The following is a 20,101-nucleotide window of genomic DNA, read 5'->3' on the forward strand; positions in this document are numbered from 1 at the left end:
GTGACCTGTTTACCTCCTGTTTGTTCGTTTGTTTGACGAAACACAAGGTTTCAAGCAAAAATTAAACATCACAAGCTTCCTAAATTAAAATTCCTAAATAGGAAAAGCCAATACAAATTTACACTGAATAGAAAAAGATTTCATTTTGATTGACTACAAAGTTGAAGTTTTCTTATGCAATAACATCATAATATCACACCATGTGTTTTTCAAGGTGCCAGTTACACTAGTATCTCAATATTAGGGATACAACTGTCTACAGTACAGTTAAGTAGATCGTATGTAGTAAGCTCCCTTCTCTGTTCAGATCACATCTCATTGACAAAGATTAAAATGCGCTTATAAAAAGCTCTTACCTTGGCTTTACACAGTCGAGTGACCTGTCTTTGGTGCAGTTAGCAAACAGTAATCCAGCTGTACTCCATATCTCTCAGGCACACATCAGACTTCCAGTCAAAGTAAGTCAGAGCATCTATCAGAAAGACTGGGTTAGATTAGACAGGGTGTGTGTGTGTGTGTGTGTGTGTGTGTGTACGTGTTGGGTGTGTGTGGAGGGTTTGAGACATTGCAATGTCCTGGCTTTGTGCTGAAAGACCATTTGCATCAATGGCATGTCTCCACAACAACTGGTCTGGTCAGCATGTCTTTTAGTTTTCCATATATTATTATATTTGTCTACCAAATCAAGCACTCTCCTTCCAGAGGTCACACAACAGATGCCTGTCTCATGAAACCAATTCTGCTCTTTGAGTCAGCCTAAAACTTAACACTGAGGACCCTCGGTTATTATAGAGCATGCACTGGCTCTATAAACCAGATGATGATCATTTGAAAGAAGTAGGGTCACCAATAAATAACCAATTACCTGCAACAGAGACAGATCCAGATCAGACTCAGGATCAGTGGCGGAAAATAATTAAGTACATTTACTAATGTACGGAACTTGAATATCATTTTAAAGGTACTTAAACTTGGTCAAGATCCGACAGAGGAAAGTGTGTGGAGGGCAGTGCTGCAGACAGACAAACCATCAGCTGCCTCTTGCCCACTTTCCATATTTCCTTTCTTCACTTTAGGTTAACAAGCTAACACACGTTGGGTAGCATTTGCATATGAGCAAAGACGATGTAATGATCCTTGTAGACTTTGGGCTCTGCTACAGGCAGATAGGTAGGTCTATACTTTTTTTTCATTTATTAGCTGCCTATCCTTTGTTAGGGTCGTGAGAGGGGCTGGAGGCAGTCCCAGCTGACAGTGGGCGAGGCACACCCTGGAAAGGTCCCCAGTCTATCGCACGGCTGCCACCTATTCACACCTACAGGTAATTTAGAGTCATGCTGAAGATGGAGTAACCTGGAAGAAACACGCAGACATGAGGAGAACTTGAAAATGTCCAGACAGAGAGGCGCCCGGCCGGCCGGGAGGTTTGAACCCAGAACCTTCCTGCTGCGAGGTGACAGTGCCACTGCCCCTCGGTCTGTTCTTTTACTTATTAATTTTATCACTGTGAACTGTCAAATAAAAAAAGTAATGGCATCAAATTTTAGGTAGGAACTTGAAAACTTTCAAGACTGACAGCAGCGGCATGCCTGCTGAATACCTGTTTAAGACAACAGGTGCATTGTGACCTCTTGACCACAGTGACTTTGCGTAATCACACAGATATTTAAAGGTGCCAGTGACGTTTGAAACTTATTACAGATCTTCATTTAGCAAGACACTTTTCATGTGTTTCCCAGAAACTGTGAGAATTGTGATTGTGAAAAGTATCGAGAAAAGTGATAATGAATTGAAAATTATATAATATAAATAAATAATAAAATGAGTGGTTTTGGTAGGTTTTTTTTGTCCAGATTAAACAAACAAAATAGGTATTATGTGTTAATCAGTGAGCTTCCTTATACGATGCCAAGCTAACCATCTGCTGGCTGTAGGAGAAGCAGGAGGTTATTAGTTTAGGTTAGCATAAACATCAGAGGCCAGTCTGGCCTTCACAAATACACCTACCAGCACCTTCAAAGCTTATTTATTTAACAAGTTCTAACTTGTTCTACAGGGTATTGTGTGCTGTTCCTCTCTGGGAACAGTAGACTTCCTGGACTCGTAGAAATCCAGGAAGTAACTGCATCCAGCTGCTAGTGCAGTAGGATATAATGTCCTGCATTGTTGAGCCACTAGCACTGTTGGGAAAGAGCACAATATCAGGCAATGCAAATCATTCTACATAAAGACAGCAACACAAAAATAGCCACGACTAGTCATTATATCGTCACAGACTTTGCTAAATGGTGCTTTTGTTTGGATAGAAAAAATAGAGGCTGAACGTGTTAATCTACTGGAGTGAGTCAAGTTGTGCCTTGTTTAAGGTCCAGTGGATATCTATTTTGTCTAACACAGAGTATGTGTAATATTCATGTTTATGTCTTTATTTAAACTCGAAGATCACTGAGGGTAAAACCCTCATTTACAATGATGTGGAGCAGACAAAAAAATACAAGTAAAAAAGGATATGAAATTAAAACAAACATTGGTGCCACTTTTACTGGTGATGATGAGGCTGTGGAGAAAAGCATAAATTGAGATTTGCCTGCATTTAAAACTAATTTATAGTCATTGAGAGCAACTTCTCTAGACTGTACAGTATCCACAATGCATAAAGATGATAAAGATGGATATTACAACCAGTTGCAGAAGAAACAAAATCATTTATATATAGAATAAAAAGAACAAGTCCAAGGACTGAGCCTGGAGGCTCTAACTCTGGAGCCAATTATGCAACTTCATGAAAAGCAATACCAAGAGTGGTGGCAGTAACAGTGCGGTGCTTTTCTCTAAAACCAAATTGGTGTGTACTTAAAATTCAATGTGCAGAAAGGAATGATTTAAGTTCGTAATATACTGGAGATTCTAGTATTTTTGAGAGGCATGGTAAATAGAGATAGGCCTAAAATTGTTTAGTATAGCTGTGTCTCTTCCTGTATGTAATGGAGTCACATAGGCAGTCTACCAAACCTTGATATTTACTAGTGTGTGTTAGCCTGTAAGGAGTGACTGAGACTTAAGTGTTGTTGTCAGCCTGAGGCTCTGTGGAAGACTTATTTCACATACATTCACATGCAAGATATAAAAACAAACTAAATAACTTGCATCTAAAAAAAAAGATGCACCACCTTAAACACCAAACACTGGCCTTACTTCTTATTACTTCTTACATTTCAGTTTTGAGAATTCAACTCTTTTGTGAAACACAAATGAAGGCATGTTGACAGTGTGATGGAACTTTAATAAAATGAACAGCCTGTCAACAATTTTGTCGACAGCTGTGAAAGCAGTGTAGTCGTGACTTGCACGCACACACACACACACACACAGGTCCTCACAAAGATAGCAATATACTGATTGTGAGAGATTTCTTCATGCTGCTATGAGCTTGCTAAAAAGAGCTTATGTTTTCTCTGAGTACTTCCTGGTGCTCACTTTACCTTGTTTGGAATTATATTTGACTGATGGTCCTGTCCAAGACAATTTATCATTGTGATGCCACCCCTTGAATAAACAAGTTCACTGATCTGTGCAAGACAGCCTCGCCTTGTGTAACTGATTTGATTGGCAAACCAAAACAACAGCTGTTTTGCATCTACTTTGTTGAATACTTGTGCGCGCACACACACACACACACACACACACACACACACACACACACACACACACACACACACACACTCCATGGCTTAACTATAACCTTATCCTAACCATAAAACACGTCCTCACCTCAAATTGAATTATTTACATTATTATTTACATTATTGTATTATTCCCATAAGGCGAGTGTGTAAACTGATTGATGATCCCCACAACATGAGTACCTGGAACACACACACACACACACACACACACACACACACACACACACACACACACACACACACACACACACACACACACACACACACACACACACACACAATCTTTTACAGAAACAATTAACAGTTTGTAAACTTTCAAATTATATTCACTTTTACAAAACATCAGATATTAAATAACAATTGTCAAAATCAATCACAATCTGCTGGTATGGTTTGCTTGGCTGGTTGTAATACCGACTGACCGACCGTCTGCAAAGATCATCAGGTGTTGAAGGATTGAGACACGCCGGAGTCATTAGATGACATATTGTAACCATCTGGAAAAACAGCAACAAGACAACATGATTAAGTTTGAGGCAAAACAATTTGATAGATAGAAAAACAAGGCTGTACAGTGGTGCCTTTAGCTAAATACTAAGGTCAGCATGCGAACACGCAGAATGGCAGAGCAGGACAAGCAGTCATTATTATTTGGAGAGTTCACGCATTATTCCAAGATGGTTGCCCACACTGTTATCTCTGTACGCAGAGAAAACGCCATACACATTCTTTTGTTGTGTTGCTGTTTGTGGTGGTTTGTTGACAAGTGGAACCACATATAAACAAGAAATTAATTCAATCACTTGTATTCAGGTAATCACAATTGTGACCACCAAACTCTTCTACTAAAAGTATAAGGTGTCTTACTCCAATTAACACATCATCTCCTACAAAGTTCGAGTCTGAACAAAACCCTTAAATAAAGTTTTATTAATATCAGATTATTGTTTATTAAAGCCTTACTGATAAATCATTTGATTCTTCAACATCGTCTCAATATGACTGGTTTATGTGAAACATTAACCTGATGTGCCCGAAGGTTGGCTACTGTTTGGAAAAGGGCAGGTGGTTTCGAAAATAAACTTGGCAGGTGATTGGATGAACCGTCCGTCTATCATGTGATGTAGGAGGAGCGCGCCGAACAGGGAAACACTGCTCTGAAAGCTAGTCAGCATGTTGGTAGATTATTTTTTGCCATAGTTCTAAGGAAAATATGCAAAAAAAAGAGGCACAAAAACCAAAACAGTCGCTTCTCCATAGTTGGTCCTCGCAGAAGTTCCTCCCTCATAGCAGGCTGATTGGTTCAAACCACTGTGGTTTGGCCACAAGCCAGTCGCTTGAGGCCTGGCAAAATGTATTCTCACTTACCAGAAGTGATTAAATCATTAATGAAGAAGCCTGTTTGTCTGCTGTGAAAAGTTGGATGTCACATAACTTCCTCCTGATTGTGGCCTCTTAACTTTCAGATTCTTCCCCTTGTCTAAAGTATTAAACAAAGGGAAATTCTGACTAAGTGGTAATAGATTAAAAGTTGAGGGAACACCCATTTATCATAAACATTAATATATTCTGGGGAACATGAACGTCTCTACCAAAATGTTGTGCCAATCCATCAAATAAGTGTTGAGATATTTCCCAAGATACTGTAAGGTGAAAACCTGCTGGATGGCAGATGAAAGGTCAGGGATGACCAGAGTCATTAGGATTCACCCCAAAACATCACAGCAATGTTGAAATATTCCAGCCTAAATCAAAGTACTGCACCGACCCACTACACTAGCATTTTGAAATGTATCTTTCTTTCTTATTCAACTGTTGCTATACCTCTTCCTCTTCTCCAGTTCCGCAAAAAGCCCAATCCACTTGTTGATGATGTTCCAGCGCTGGTGCTCTAAAACAAGAATATAAGAAAAACCATGACTCACCACAACATTTTAAAAAGGGACTGATGAGCTGTGACCAAAAAAAAAGAAAAAAAAAAGAAAGAAAGACATGATTTAGAAAACTGTTCTTACCCTTGTGCCACCGCTGGATGTTTGCGACCTGATTGCTATTTCTGACCGCACCTGAAAAGTTAATTCTCAAAAATTAGCACACTGCTGTAAAAGTAAAACAAGTTTGTTGTTTGGTGTTTTTAAAAGATCAACAAGACAGAATTTATGAAGTTCAGTGAGGCCGAGGGTGTTACCAGCGTTCGGGATTTCAACCAGCTACTAGCTCAGGGAGGGACAGCTAAGGAGCTAATATGCTCAATGCTAACTTCTGACAACAGTTGTATTACTGCATTGTTTATTTTACTCATGTTATTATTGTTACAGACAATCACGACTAAGAAGTGAAAGTTTGACTTAAGTAGGAGAATTTCTGTATTGTTGCCGTTCACACTGGTTTGTCAGTAGTGGTCTAATCAAATGGCTAATAATCAGTTAGCGAATCAAATACTTGTCCTTAATAAAGACTGAATGAATTAATTGAATTTCCTTATGGATTCTGTGTTTCATTAGGTGAGATGTTTTTTTGATTATTGAGTCATACCTACCTTTTTGTCCAACAATGTTCCAAACACCAATATGAAGAAACCCTTTATAAAGACAAACAGAGTAGCTTTAGCTAAGAGGCAAACCACTATTGAGAATCTACAGAATAACTAATAGCATAGAATTATCAACTACTGTATTTGTACCTGCAGTGAATTGAAGAAGGCAAATGAAATATGGATTCCTCTATTTTCTGGGTTTGTCATAGTTCCAACTCCCAGAGCCCAAGTTAATCCAAAAAATGGTGTTAGGACAGCCAAACTCCTTGCAATAACCACTAGAATATGCCTCTCAGCAGCTTGTGCAGCATCCCTCACTGCCCTTCTCCTCAACATTTTATATATCACCACAATCAGGATGAAGAGGTTTATCACCACTATCGTCAGTGCAGGGATAACAAATGCCAGCAGAGCCATGGACTCGTACCAGTTGAGCCAGCAGACCCCATTTTGTCGAATGTACTCTAAGCTGGGTGCAGTTACAGCTATGGTTATGACTGCAATGATGAGAGGTGCCCCATAGCCAAGGGTGAATCCTATAGCCAACAAAGACTTTTTAGACAAACCCCCATCGAAGACACTGACTGTGCGATAGAGCAACAGCAGGGCTGAGGCAAACATCCAGAAAAACAGGGATAGGTAGAAAAAATGGATGAAAAAGGTGGCCGCAGAGCATGCTGGGGGGTTTTCCTCTTTTGGATCTGAGATTGCTGCCCCAATAATAAACCAAATGTTTGCAATCAGGAGAGAGACAGCGATGTTAACAATGGAAACATGACGCAGGTACGATGTGTTGTTCTTTCTTATTTTTCTCCATATGACAGCCTCAATGATGAGGCATATAACCAAGGAAGCCATGGATATGCCGACTCCAATGTAGGTTATAAAATCCAACACAGGGTCATCTGGACTGAAGGGCGACATAAGGATAGAGAACGAGGTCAGATGGTTGCAGTTGCATGTGATGGTTTCGTTTCCGTCGACTACCAACTCGCAGCCCTCGCCGTCCCATCCTCCGAGACCATCGAAGAGGCTGAAGTTCCAGAAAACACACTGCGGGTTCCCCAGCGTGTCGTTTATAATGTCAAATGTAAAGGAAATATTATTGACGCTGCCGCTGGACTGAACGAGCACAACTCTCCCATTGATGACGTTGGAGGTTGAATTGACTTCGTCTCTGGCCGGGAGTACGTTATCCATTGAGGAAAAAGTTATCACGGTGATTGACTTATTCCCTCCGTCAGCCTCTGGTATTTCTATCTCCACTGAAGAATTAAAGTCGCCACTGAAACTGTCTGTGAATCTAGTTTTGTTCAAGAGAATGGCATCTGTCACAATATCAAAAGACTCATCGTTGAGGTTACGTGTTATATTCTCAACAGACAGCAATAATGATGAGCTGGCACTTTGAACTTCAGGGATGTTACTTCTTGTTACTGAGCTGTTTCCAGTGGATCTGCTGTTCAGAGTGTTCCATGAATCCCTTGCCCCGTCTGTGGTGAGGATACCTGCAGTTACTAGGAGATCCTAAATTCAAAGGAAAGTAGATATTAGATCATGTGAAATGTAGTATATATATTGTATATATGGGCATTATTTAGGACGGACTGATCCACGTACCTCCATTACAGTTTCAGATATTACGATATTTAAAGATGATGTCGCATTTGCTACATTGCTGAGTATTATAACAATGGCGTTAATGTTGGCAGGAGATTCAACCACTTGCTGACTGAAGTTAGTGGTGATATTGCTGAGTTGGTCCAAGAAGGCTGGCAGTGAATTGTTATTCAAGAACTGTGAGATTTAAAAGAAAAAAGATGAGGGTAATGATCAATTTAAAGTCACTATGTGTATTCTATGTATGTGAAAACTCACCTGAGACTGGTTAAACAGCTCCTGAATCACTCGTAGGACACAGTTGTCTACTACGTCTTCCCAGTTGCCATTTTCCTTACAAACTGCTGTCTTTTCTCCCACCTCATCTGGTTCGCAGGAAGCTACACCCTTGTCACCAACATTTCCAGCGCCGAAGCCATCATCATCTATACATCTGAATTCTAGAGAGAAAGAAGTGAGTTTTAACATCAGTATTTGTAGCTACAGGAAAAATATCTTGAATATCACCTGAATAGTAGAGACACACTGATGACATATTTTAGTTTAGCATCACACTGCTTCTCTTGATAAAAAGCCAATTAGATTTTAACATTGGGTTTTGGATTACTGCAGAAAATCAACTCTGTGACGAACAACAGCTTATGATACCTACACGTCTTGTTCAGCACAACAATCTTTACAAATGAATGCCACTTTTATAATTTCTTAAGCTTAAATACAATCACCAGAAGTAAAAAGGTAATTTAAGCTATAAACAAACTACACCACGATCGCATCTCTTCAATGTCATCACTACTGAACTTGTACTTTGATCTAGCTGTTACCTCCTCTACAAAACCTTTCAGTCTCTTGAAGTGTGAGTACAAACACATCGAGGTGGACTGGTGAGTAGATTGGTTTTCATTTTTGCCGTGATGACATTCAACGTCCTTGACAAGCTCTCTAGACTCATTTAGCCACTTGTTAGCAACTGGCTCTTTTTTAAGTGACATAAAAGCTAAAGAAATCACAACTGGGGTATTTACTGATGTATTTTATGTGGCAGAATAAAACCCATAGACTTCGGGATGAGGGAATGGGAAGTAATAAAATGCTAACTACTTTCCCAGTTTTAGGACTCATTCTTGCAGCATGCTCTGCAGTGTCTGGGTTAACACTTACCATCAGTGGATAGCTCCAGTATTATTTCTTTTTTGAAGTCCTTGAGTTCTACCACTTGACAAGTAAACTTCTCTTCCCTGTTTGCACAGTTTTCAGTAAGTCGAAACACGTGGTTGATCTTTTTACCTGGTACTAAATATACAAAAAAACAACACTTAAATGTAGAGTAGAGTAGTGGGGTATCAACATTCACTTATGAAATGTAATACGTTATCTCAAATAGCTGTCTATGAACTGCATTTATATGTAGATGATTTCCTAATAGCTTATTTGCTTTTTGGTGTTTGTTCAGTTTTACCTGCAGAAGGTATGCCTTCAAACTCAACAGTGTAGGGGCTGTTGACTGAGCACTCCAGTTGCACTTCCTTTCCAAGCTCACACTTGACCTTGTTTCTTACCGGTCTTACTTGGATCGAGGGTATCACTTTGGAAGAGATTGATCCATTCGATTGCTGTCTGAAAACGTTTCTTTCTCTCAGACTACATTCATAAAGTCCTGAAATTAAAGGTGGACATCACTTCAAAGTCAAATCAATGTGAGGCCAGTGTTTTACCGATATAAAAATATGTGAGATAACAGCTCCATCCAGTGGCAAGGCAACAAAGCAACAACCCAAATCAGTGTCATGATTGTCTCCTGTTCTTTCCTGCCTCCGGTACAGTCACCTGACCTTCCCCACCCATCTACACACCTGTTTTCACTCTGTCAATCATCCAGCACGGACTGCCTGTCTGTTCCTGCCTATTTGGCTCCAGTTGATGTTCTCACCTGTTTTCCTGTTTACCTGCATTCTTGCCTGCACTGCGTGTTATTCTGAGGTATAACTATTAAATCACTTGATTGTTCCTGTCAGAATTCTGCATTTGTGCACAGCATCTCCGTTGCAAACATATATGATTTGAAAATGCCACCTAAGACAGAAAAACAAATCACGTACTGACCACACCACTGGATCTATTTCTTACCATTTTTAGTGAAAAAGAAATTCAACACAGTTAAAGTTGCCTTTTCATCATCTCTTGAAAAGATGTGTTCACTATCTTCACGTATTAACTCGCCGTCACGTCTCCACTCTGCAGTCCATTTGTCACTAAAGCCGAGAATCGATGGAGGAGGACCACAAGTCAGGGTCACACGTTCCCCAGAAAAAGGTTGAACAAAATTAAAGGTTGTCGGATCTTTAAAGAAAATGGACACAAATGTCAGACAATTATTATAAAATCATCTGTACACAACAATCAGATATTTCTGAAATGACAAAAAAATTTTTTTTTATGTCTGTCAGAAATTTTTCAAACTGACTTACCGTCAAATATCATAGGGTATGTTCCTGCCAGGTCTGTAAATATCCCTGTATTAAAGTTAGCAATTTCATTTTCTTGAAAAGAAGTTGCTCTGATAGTGTAATCAGCGATGGTGCTTCCACTCCTGTTATACAGAAAGGAATCCCAGTGAAAATCCACCTCATCTATCAGCATCACAAGATGGTATAATATAGTCCATTTAGAACCACACTAAACCTTTAATCAGTGTACATAATCACAATGACAATGCTAACATGCTGATAGCAAGCAGGCGTTAATACTACATTTAAATATTGATTTTAAAAAATGAATTACCCACTTTGCAAATATATTATGTTTCAAAAGCATAAGAAAAATCAAACTGTCGGTAGAAAAATATATCAAAACTAATTTAAGAATCAAATTTGACTCACCTGAAACTTACTAACTGTGATGATATTCGGCTTGAGAAGAACTTCTTACTTTGTCTTTCAATCTGTGAGATAGTGACATGGCCTGCTTGTTATTAATTCTATAATCAATTCAGGATCAGATATAACAATGTATCAATATTGAGACAAAACAAGGACAGCGTATTTAAGGCCTTTGTGGGTTAAAAAAAAAAAAAATTACAGAAGAACAGAAAAATTACGTGAAAAAAAAAAAGGATGTTCGATTTATTAGAAAACATTAAAGCGTCTAAATTTGTGACTTTAATCATGAAAATGATTGAGTTTTTTGTCGGAATATTACCCCCATCCCCTGGCTTCATTATAATTATTGTTGTTTTCTTTATTTCACCTAATGACACAGACAGAGGAAACATGAAGACTTACAGCAGCACTGATGTTTTGATTAACTCCATTGCTTGGCTCATTGTACGCTACATTAAAGTCTATGTCCAGGGTGTTCGAGAAGTTCCTCTCTACAACAGAAACGGTTATTATCACAAAGAAGCAATTTCATGAGATACACACAACTTCATTCTTAATATTTAATGTGTAATACCGATTATTGTTGGTGCCGCTGTTGGTGTTGTCATGATTGGTGTTGTCGACGGCGACGTTGTTGTCATCTCCGTTGTTGTCATCTCCGTTGTTGTTGTTGTCATCTCTGTTGTTGTTGTTGTCATCTCTGTTGTTGTTGTTGTCATCTCTGTTGTTGTCATTATCACTGTAAATAAAACGCAAATCAACAAGACTTAGCATCAGTAAATCATCTTTGAGATCAATACATTTTGTGTTTTCATCCACTGTAAGAAATTCTTGAACTTCCACGCAAAACACAGCAAAATGTTTCTCATACCCGGAGGTGGTGTTGGACATCGAGTGATATCTGTGGAGCAACATTAGAGATGAAATTATTTCACCACATTTTTCTGCCCCAAAAACATCACGCCTTCAATTCTAATTAACATCAGATCATTTTAGTCATTAACTGATATTCACCAGATTAAACACAACCCTGACAGTGTTTATGTCAACACATGTAGCACAGTCTCCTTGCTTATTGCATCACTTTTATTGTAACAACTCCAAAATTGTAGGTCTTACTTGTGATTGGTTCACAGAACTGTCCATCAGTAGGAAATCCATTTATGCAGTCGCAGGTTTGTGTGGTGGCGTCACTGCACGCACCGTATTTGACACACTTGTCACATGACCAAGCAAAGTTCTCCTCACACTGACACTGCAGACCTCCAGTTGAGTTTGGGTAGCATCCTTTTAAAGAAATTAAAAAAAAAAAAAACATCAAGTCACTGTATAAAAATCACACACTATTGATAAAAGAGCTCCAAATCAACTGCATAAATTATGTAAAGAAACAAACAAGTTCTTACCTGTGGTGAAATTTACACCTGTTACATTTAAAGTCTCAGAGATGGCAAGGGGGAATTGGATAGATCTCAGAAAGTGTCTAAGTGGGTCAGTGAAATTTGATGGCTCGCTGAAGATTGGGATGGTCAAGTCAAGGACTAAATCAATGTCCAGCAGCTCTGTGGTGAAGAACAGGAGAAAATCCATCACATAAGTCATAACATCATATCTCTGGGAGCTTTACGAAGGCAACTGGACTTGTTGGAGGTTCTTGAAGACGCGTCACCTCTCATCCGAAAAGCTATCATATGAGTCATTAGTGACACCTAAAGCAGTTTAGAATCTAAATCTGTTTAATGATGATCGTTCCATGTGCTTGAAAAGCGATTGTTTGATTCCCCAACGTAAAGGTATGTGCTTTCTTCACTGCATTTAACTGCATACCTAACATTTCTCTGCTTATGCCTGGATGTATTGTCCTTAGTGTCGACAAGCTTCTGCCTGAGTGTGTTATTGGGCTTGAAGTACAAAGGGATTTGGCGCTTGCTAAAGATCCTCCAGACTTTCTCAGATACTCATAAGGAACGACAATGTTTTTCTGTTTATTGTTCTTTTCTTCTCTGTCTGTTCTGTGTCTTTTTGTGGTTTTGATGAAGGCCCAGTCTGGGTAAATGCAGTTTCTAAGTACTTCCCTGATGTTTTTGTCTCCTCTCCTTCCTCTCTGTCCTTGTGGGCCCCTGTCCTAGATTTCTGATGTTCTCCAGCTTGTGTCAGGCAGAGGTTAAGCAGGGCACCTATTACCACTAGGATCACTGCCTTCCTGTTGTATACCTCTGCCAAACAGCTAAGTTACAGGAAATATGGTCACAATCTTCCCTTCCTGAGTTACAGCATTTACTAATACCGAGAAGTATTTGCAGAACATTGCGATATCACAGTAAATTTGACCATTGATCATTTGGATATAAAATGTCATGACTTCATCATTTTAACATTTAGACATTTGTTTTTAATTGTCATAATTAGCATGTGAATTCCTGAGTTAGGTCTAAAATTGTGTTTTGTGAGGACAGAGTGACCTTTGAGCATCAAAATCTAATCAGTTCTTCTTTGAGTCCAAGTGAATGTTTGTACCAAATGTGAAGAAATTCCCTCAATGTGTCCTTGAGATATTACATTCAAGAGGCCGATAATGTGTTTTGTGAGTTCACAGTGAATTTAACCTGAATGTTTCAGCAAAACCCTCAAGGTCTTACTGAGATGTCGTATTTTCCAGAATGGGACGGACGCATGTACGTACAAATGGACAGACAACCTGAGAACACAATGCATTGAGCCCTGGCACGGAGGCATAACGAGGTGTTAATGACCCAACAAGAAGTTAAAAGACTGGAACTGCCCACTAACCAGCGAGAACTTAAGAAGCCTTTCGGATCCAGTTGCCTTCATAAAGCTCTTAGAGATACTGTGACCTGGATGACTAAGAATCTTCACACTCATCTATCACCATAATAGAGAACAATATACACAACACTTTTCACTACTGTATGTGCAGTCATCATGACATGAATCACATGTATCAAAGTTTTGCCGATGTTTAGTGTGTGTCAAATTTGTTAGCTAACTTTTCTTAATAATATTTTCTACTAGCAACATGGCATCCATTAAACTTCATTCATGCAAAACAAAACAAAATGTTTCTCGTACCAAGAGTTGGGGTTGGACATGGAGGGATATCTGTGGAGCAACATTAGAGATTAAATAATTTTCCTGCCCCAAAAACATCACACTATCAATTATGATTAACATCAGATCATTTTTTAAATTAATTGAGATTCAGATAATTTAACACAATCCTAACCATGTTTATGTCAACACATGTAGCACAGTTGATAGCATCACTTTTATTGTAACAACTCCAAAATTGTAGGTCTTACTTGTGATTGGTTCACAGATCTGTCCATCAGTAGGAAATCCATTTATGCAGTCACAGGTTTGTGTGGTGGCGTCACTGCACGCACCGTATTTGACACACTTGTCACATGACCAAGCAAAGTTCTCCTCACACTGACACTGCAGACCTCCAGCTGAGTTTGGGTAGCATCCTTTCAAAGAAATAAAAAAAAAAAGAAACGTCAAGTCACTGTATAAAAGTCACACACTACTGATAAAAGAGCTCCAAATCAGCTGCACAAATTTTGTAAAGAAACAAACAAATTCTTACCTGTGGTGAAATTTATGCCTGTTACATTTAAACTCTCAGAGATGGCAAGGGGGAATTGGACAGATCTCAGAAAGTCCCTCAATCGGTCAGTGAAATTTGATGGATCGGTGGAGATTGGGATGTTCAAGTCAAGGACTACATCAATGTCCAGCAGCTCTGTGGTGAAGAACAGGAGAAAATCCATCACAAGTATATCAACATCATACAGAACAATATACAGGAGACTGAGGATGTTTGCAAAACCTGCCTTTTTCTCAGTTACTCAGAGACTATTTGGACTAGACCAACCAAACTTTTTTATATTAAACTTAGATATATCTCCCAAATACCCAAACCATTTAAAGATGAAAGCTTATGACATATCATTCACAGTATTTATTTGAATGCAAGAATTCAGATGAGTGATGGTTGCAACATTTAAAAAAATACATAACATTTTTACAAATTAACTTTTCTTTTTGGTCTTAATAAGCATTGTGTTCTGAAAATATGCACTTCTTTACATTAATATTATAGTGTTATTTATTTATTTAGTAATATTTATGAAAGAACACTTATTGAGTGTTGTTTTGTGTGGAACATAGAACCTACCTTGAGTCAAAATAGGCACAATTTATTTATTTTATTGCTTATGATAAATACAACAGACAAATATATTATAAGACCATGAGAGGCTGACAAAATAATTCCCCAAATAACTTGTTTGTTTTCTCTTATGCGTTAAAATGAGCAATTATTGTTGCATCTGTTGTGCTATGGGACAAAATTAGCTGCACATATATTTTGCCAATTTTGAACTAATACTGTTGAAAAACACTGTTGTGTGGTCTGTCTTGATTTGGCTGCTTAGCTTGGGGAGAGTTAAAATAACTTGTTGCAACCTTCCCCATCCTATCAGAACTTTATGTGCTATGTAGACACACTGGCCCTCATTTATCAAACGAACGTACGGCAGAAAACCGTGCGTACGACCATTTCCACGCAAGCTTTGGCATTTATCAATTTGGACGTGAGCGGACGCTACGATCAGATCTCAAGTCAGGTCTGAGCTCGTGTACGCAAATCTGAGTCTGGATTTGCGGTGCAGCACAGCAAAATCTGGCTGAGTCTGAAAATAATTATTAAACAAACCTCAGCTGTCATTAGCATAAACAGTCACATATTCAGAACGGATCAAAACGGATTCTTAAAACGAATAAAACAAGATAAAAAAAATTTGAATTTTAAAAAAGCCCAAGTTTTTTACTGATACCACTTTTTTGTACAATAAAACAATATGATAGGCTAAATAGCCTAACATGACATCTAATTATTGCACATTAAAATTTGAAATAATAATAAATACAAGCAGAAATGTGTGTTTGCAAATTAAGTCATGGCAAAATTGTGTAATTGTTTTTTTCCGATGGGTATGACACAACTGGAACAACAATTAAAAGCATCTGGTGAGATAATAATTTTTGCACTGTGGTTGGTCAGATGTTTACTCGCTCCCTTATTTAAACAGATGCTTTGACAGTTATCAAATCATAACGATGGCAGATTTACTCGTTTTGGAGGAATAATACGCGCGTTTCAGACGTGAGCGCGTTTTCAGAGACCGCAGGGATCTCCAGATTGCTGGGTATCCAAATTTGGTTGGAGCAATTGATTGCACTCATGTGCGTCTGAAGGCACCATCCATGAATGATTAAGCATTCATCAATTGCAAAAACTACCACTCTATAAATGTACAGGTGATTTGTGATGCCAAGCTATCACTTTTAAACGTGGTGGCCAGGTGGCCGGGTGGGGACACGATTCTTTTATTTTTCAAAACAGCTGTGTTGGCGCGCGGCTGCAGGAGGCGGCACTGCAGAGCCAAACTCATCTCTGTTACCCTCTTCCACACAGCGGTTTTATGAGCTCCTTTGATCCCACTCTTCAGACTGCCAAAAAGCACATCCTTATTTTGCGCCACCTCGGATTTCAGGATGTCGATCTCCATCTCTGAAAAGTATCGTTATTTGCCAGTAACTCTTCTCTCCATGTTTGACCTTAGTGGGCGAGGCCTCCGAACCAGGAATATTTAAGGGCGTAACATGTTAATGACGAACTATTTCAGCCGCCGCATTTATCAAGACCCGATCATTTGTACGCTGGGATTGCTCAGATACCAATGTTTCATGAATCACACGTGTATCCTATCGTACGACCAATTCTGCGCTCAGATCTGCACCTGTTTTCACGCAAGATTGATAAATGAGGGCCATTGACCTTGACACATGCTAACCATGTGACTTAGAAGTCAACAACACAATGATTCAAACTATTAATTCAAACTGATCAAAATGTTTCTCCTACCAAGAGTTGGGGGTGGACATCGAGTGATATCTGCGGAGAAACAATAGAGATGAAATCATTTCACCACATTTTTCCGCTCCAAAAACATCACACCTTCAATTCTAATTAACATCAGATCACTTTAGAAATGAACTGATATTCACCAGATAATTAAACACAATCCTAACCATGTTTATGTCAACACATGTAGCACAGTCAGAAAGACACAGTAGATATTATCACCTTTTTCTTGATAGCATCACTTTTATTGTAACAACTCCAAAATTGTAGGTCTTACTTGTGATTGGTTCACAGAACTGTCCATCAATAGGAAATCCATTTATGCAGTCACAGGTTTGTGTGGTGGCGTCACTGCACGCACCGTATATGACACACTTGTCACATGACCAAGCAAAGTTCTCCTCACACTGACACTGCAGACCTCCAGCTGAGTTTGGGTAGCATCCTTTCAAAGAAATAAAAAAAAAAAGTCAAGTCACTGTATAAAAATCACACACTATTGATAAAAGAGCTCCAAATCAGCTGCACAAATTTTGTAAAGAAACAAACAAGTTCTTACCTGTGGTGAAATTTACACCTGTTACATTTAAACTCTCAGAGATGGCAAGGGGGAATCGGACAGATCTCAGAATGTCCCTCAATCGGTCAGTGAAATTTGATGGATCGGTGGAGATTGGGATGTTCAAGTCAAGGACTACATCAATGTCCAGCAGCTCTGTGGTGAAGAACAGGAGAAAATCCATCACAAGTATATCAACATCAAACAGAACAATATACAGGAGACTGAGGATGTTTTCAAAACCTGCCTTTCTCTCAGTTACTCAGAGACTATTTGGACTAGACCAACCAAACTTTTTTATATTAAACTTAGATATATCTGCCAAATACCCAAACCATTTAAAGATGATTGCTTATGACATATCATTCACAATATTTATTTGAATGCAAGAATTCAGATGCTGCAACTGTCCCCAGGTTTGGGGTCAGTTGCAACACAGATGAGTGATGGTTGCAACATATTAAAAATACATTAAATTTTTACGAATTAACTTTTTCTTTTTGTCTTAATAAGCATTGTATTCTGAAAATATGCACTTCTTTACATTAATATTATAGTGTTATTTATTTATTTAGTAATATTTATGAAAGAACACTTATTGAGTGTTGTTTTGTGTGGAACATAGAACCTACCTTGAGTCAAAATAGGCACAATTTATTTATTTTATTGCTTATGATAAATACAACAGACAAATATATTATAAGACCACGAGAGGCTGACAAAATAATTCCCCAAATAAAACACTGTTGTGTGGTCTGTCTTGATTTGGCTGCTTAGCTTGGGGAGAGTTAAAATAACTTGTTGCAACCTTCCCCATCCTATCAGAACTTTATGTGCTATGTAGACACACTGACCTTGACACATGCTAACCATGTGACTTAGAAGTCAACAACACAATGATTCAAACTATTAATTCAAACTGATCAAAATGTTTCTCCTACCAAGAGTTGGGGGTGGACATCGAGTGATATCTGCGGAGAAACAATAGAGATGAAATCATTTCACCACATTTTTCCGCTCCAAAAACATCACACCTTCAATTCTAATTAACATCAGAACACTTTAGAAATGAACTGATATTCACCAGATAATTAAACACAATCCTAACCATGTTTATGTCAACACATGTAGCACAGTTGATAGCATCACTTTTATTGTAACAGCTCCAAAATTGTAGGTCTTACTTGTGATTGGTTCACAGAACTGTCCATCAGTAGGAAATCCATTTATGCAGTCACAGGTTTGTGTGGTGGCGTCACTGCACGCACCGTATTTGACACACTTGTCACATGACCAAGCAAAGTTCTCCTCACACTGACACTGCAGACCTCCAGTTGAGTTTGGGTAGCATCCTTTTAAAGAAATTAAAAAAAAAAAATGTTGAGTCACTGTGTAAAAGCACACACTATTGATAAAAGAGCTCCAAATCAACTGCACAAATTATGTAAAGAAACAAACAAGTTTTTACCTGTGGTGAAATTTACACCTGTTACATTTAAAGTCTCAGAGACGGCAAGGGGGAATTGGATAGATCCCAGAATGTCCCTCAATAAGTCAGTGAAATTAGATGGGTCGATGGAGATTGGGATGTTCAAGTCAAGGACTACATCAATGTCCAGCAGCTCTGTGGTGAAGAACAGGAGAAAATCCATCACAAGTATGTCAACATCAAACAGAACACTTTTCACTGCTGACCTGAATCACATTGATCCAAGTGTTACCCATGAGCAGTGTCTGTTAAACTTTTTATGTAACTTTTGTTATGCTTGAATTGAGAGTATACACGGTCTCTATTGTGTATAAGCAAACATATGTATTTCAAAATCACTTAAATAGCTGTATTGCTACAACAGATACTCCAAGAGCTACGCAAGTTTTCATTGATTGTACAGTATCAGTCTTTAGAAACACGCACACAGATTGTCATCTTTTACATTTCATGTCTCATACCATTTGGTGCTGCAGGTGATTGTGTTAAAAATAAAATAAAAACTCACAAAATAAATGTCACATTTATATTTTTTTCATAACAAATAAAGAACCTGTTGTACTTTATCCATGCAAAACAAAATCATTCATTTGATATACCAAGAGATGGCTCTGAAGACATGAAACGGAACAGTTTTGATCTTTTCCATCAACAATTTTCAATATGTGCAGTCATCATGACATAACTTTACATACATGTCGATCTACTTTCACTTTGATGAAAGTACTTTATTCATGCAAAGCACAGCAAGAGGTGTTCAGGACATCTCTTCGATCAAAAATGTGGTATGCACTAAACAAGGAAACCCGGTAGACAGCTGGTGTCTGCGTGTGACAGATTATTTTCTTCATGTACCGAAGCCAGCTATCTGATTAAATTTCACTGAGCAAATGCAAAAGAAAATGAGGAAGCATTTTCTTTCTGTTACAAGTGGTTCCTTGTTTTGTGACGCAGGAAAGTTACGACTAGAGAGAGCTCCAGAGAGAAGCTTGAGAGAGGAGATGTAAAACTACACTGAAATGGTTTTTGGCTTTTAAAACCACAAATATAGTAACTTCTGATGGGGCCTTTAAAAATAGTCTTACATTCAAAATCTTATGCATGTCAGGTAAGATATATTCAACTCTGGTAAAAACAGTGGGGCAACAACGAAGAAAGGGTTGTACCTGTTGTGGCTTCAATGCTGGTAATATTAACAGTGTTGTCGATCCGTATAGGAAAAGAGAGTGTGCTCAAAATAGTCCTGAGAAGGTCCACATCAGAGATGTTTATTACAGCTTCGACTACATAGTCAGAGGAATTTAAGGCAGCTGGGAAGACATGAAACAAACAGACACACACACACAAACACAAACACACACGCGCACACACACACACACACG

General features: G+C 38.5%; 1 protein-coding gene across 1 annotated transcript in view; it reads right to left on the reverse strand.

Annotated features, from left to right (window-relative positions):
• Positions 1–2,410: 2,410 nt before the first annotated feature.
• Positions 2,411–20,101, reverse strand: part of LOC130187595 (uncharacterized) — a 77,798-nt gene continuing 60,107 nt past the window's right edge. The window contains exons 4-30 of the mRNA XM_056405328.1: positions 19,886–20,029; positions 18,699–18,854; positions 18,415–18,582; positions 18,172–18,201; positions 17,231–17,386; positions 16,949–17,116; positions 16,672–16,701; positions 14,329–14,484; positions 14,042–14,209; positions 13,812–13,841; positions 12,128–12,283; positions 11,841–12,008; positions 11,593–11,622; positions 11,296–11,460; positions 11,124–11,212; positions 10,722–10,783; positions 10,311–10,432; positions 9,970–10,182; positions 9,302–9,499; positions 9,004–9,135; positions 8,101–8,282; positions 7,843–8,019; positions 6,370–7,749; positions 6,226–6,267; positions 5,702–5,752; positions 5,511–5,577; positions 2,411–4,183 (exon numbers count right to left, since the gene is read on the reverse strand). Of these exons, the coding sequence (XP_056261303.1) occupies positions 4,128–4,183; positions 5,511–5,577; positions 5,702–5,752; positions 6,226–6,267; positions 6,370–7,749; positions 7,843–8,019; positions 8,101–8,282; positions 9,004–9,135; positions 9,302–9,499; positions 9,970–10,182; positions 10,311–10,432; positions 10,722–10,783; positions 11,124–11,212; positions 11,296–11,460; positions 11,593–11,622; positions 11,841–12,008; positions 12,128–12,283; positions 13,812–13,841; positions 14,042–14,209; positions 14,329–14,484; positions 16,672–16,701; positions 16,949–17,116; positions 17,231–17,386; positions 18,172–18,201; positions 18,415–18,582; positions 18,699–18,854; positions 19,886–20,029 (4,496 nt within the window). The 3' untranslated portion in view covers positions 2,411–4,127. The remainder of the gene's footprint in view (positions 4,184–5,510; positions 5,578–5,701; positions 5,753–6,225; positions 6,268–6,369; positions 7,750–7,842; positions 8,020–8,100; positions 8,283–9,003; positions 9,136–9,301; positions 9,500–9,969; positions 10,183–10,310; positions 10,433–10,721; positions 10,784–11,123; positions 11,213–11,295; positions 11,461–11,592; positions 11,623–11,840; positions 12,009–12,127; positions 12,284–13,811; positions 13,842–14,041; positions 14,210–14,328; positions 14,485–16,671; positions 16,702–16,948; positions 17,117–17,230; positions 17,387–18,171; positions 18,202–18,414; positions 18,583–18,698; positions 18,855–19,885; positions 20,030–20,101) is intronic.

Source organism: Seriola aureovittata, chromosome 19 (genome assembly GCF_021018895.1).
Source record: "Seriola aureovittata isolate HTS-2021-v1 ecotype China chromosome 19, ASM2101889v1, whole genome shotgun sequence".
In the NCBI taxonomy this organism is placed as follows: domain Eukaryota; kingdom Metazoa; phylum Chordata; class Actinopteri; order Carangiformes; family Carangidae; genus Seriola; species Seriola aureovittata.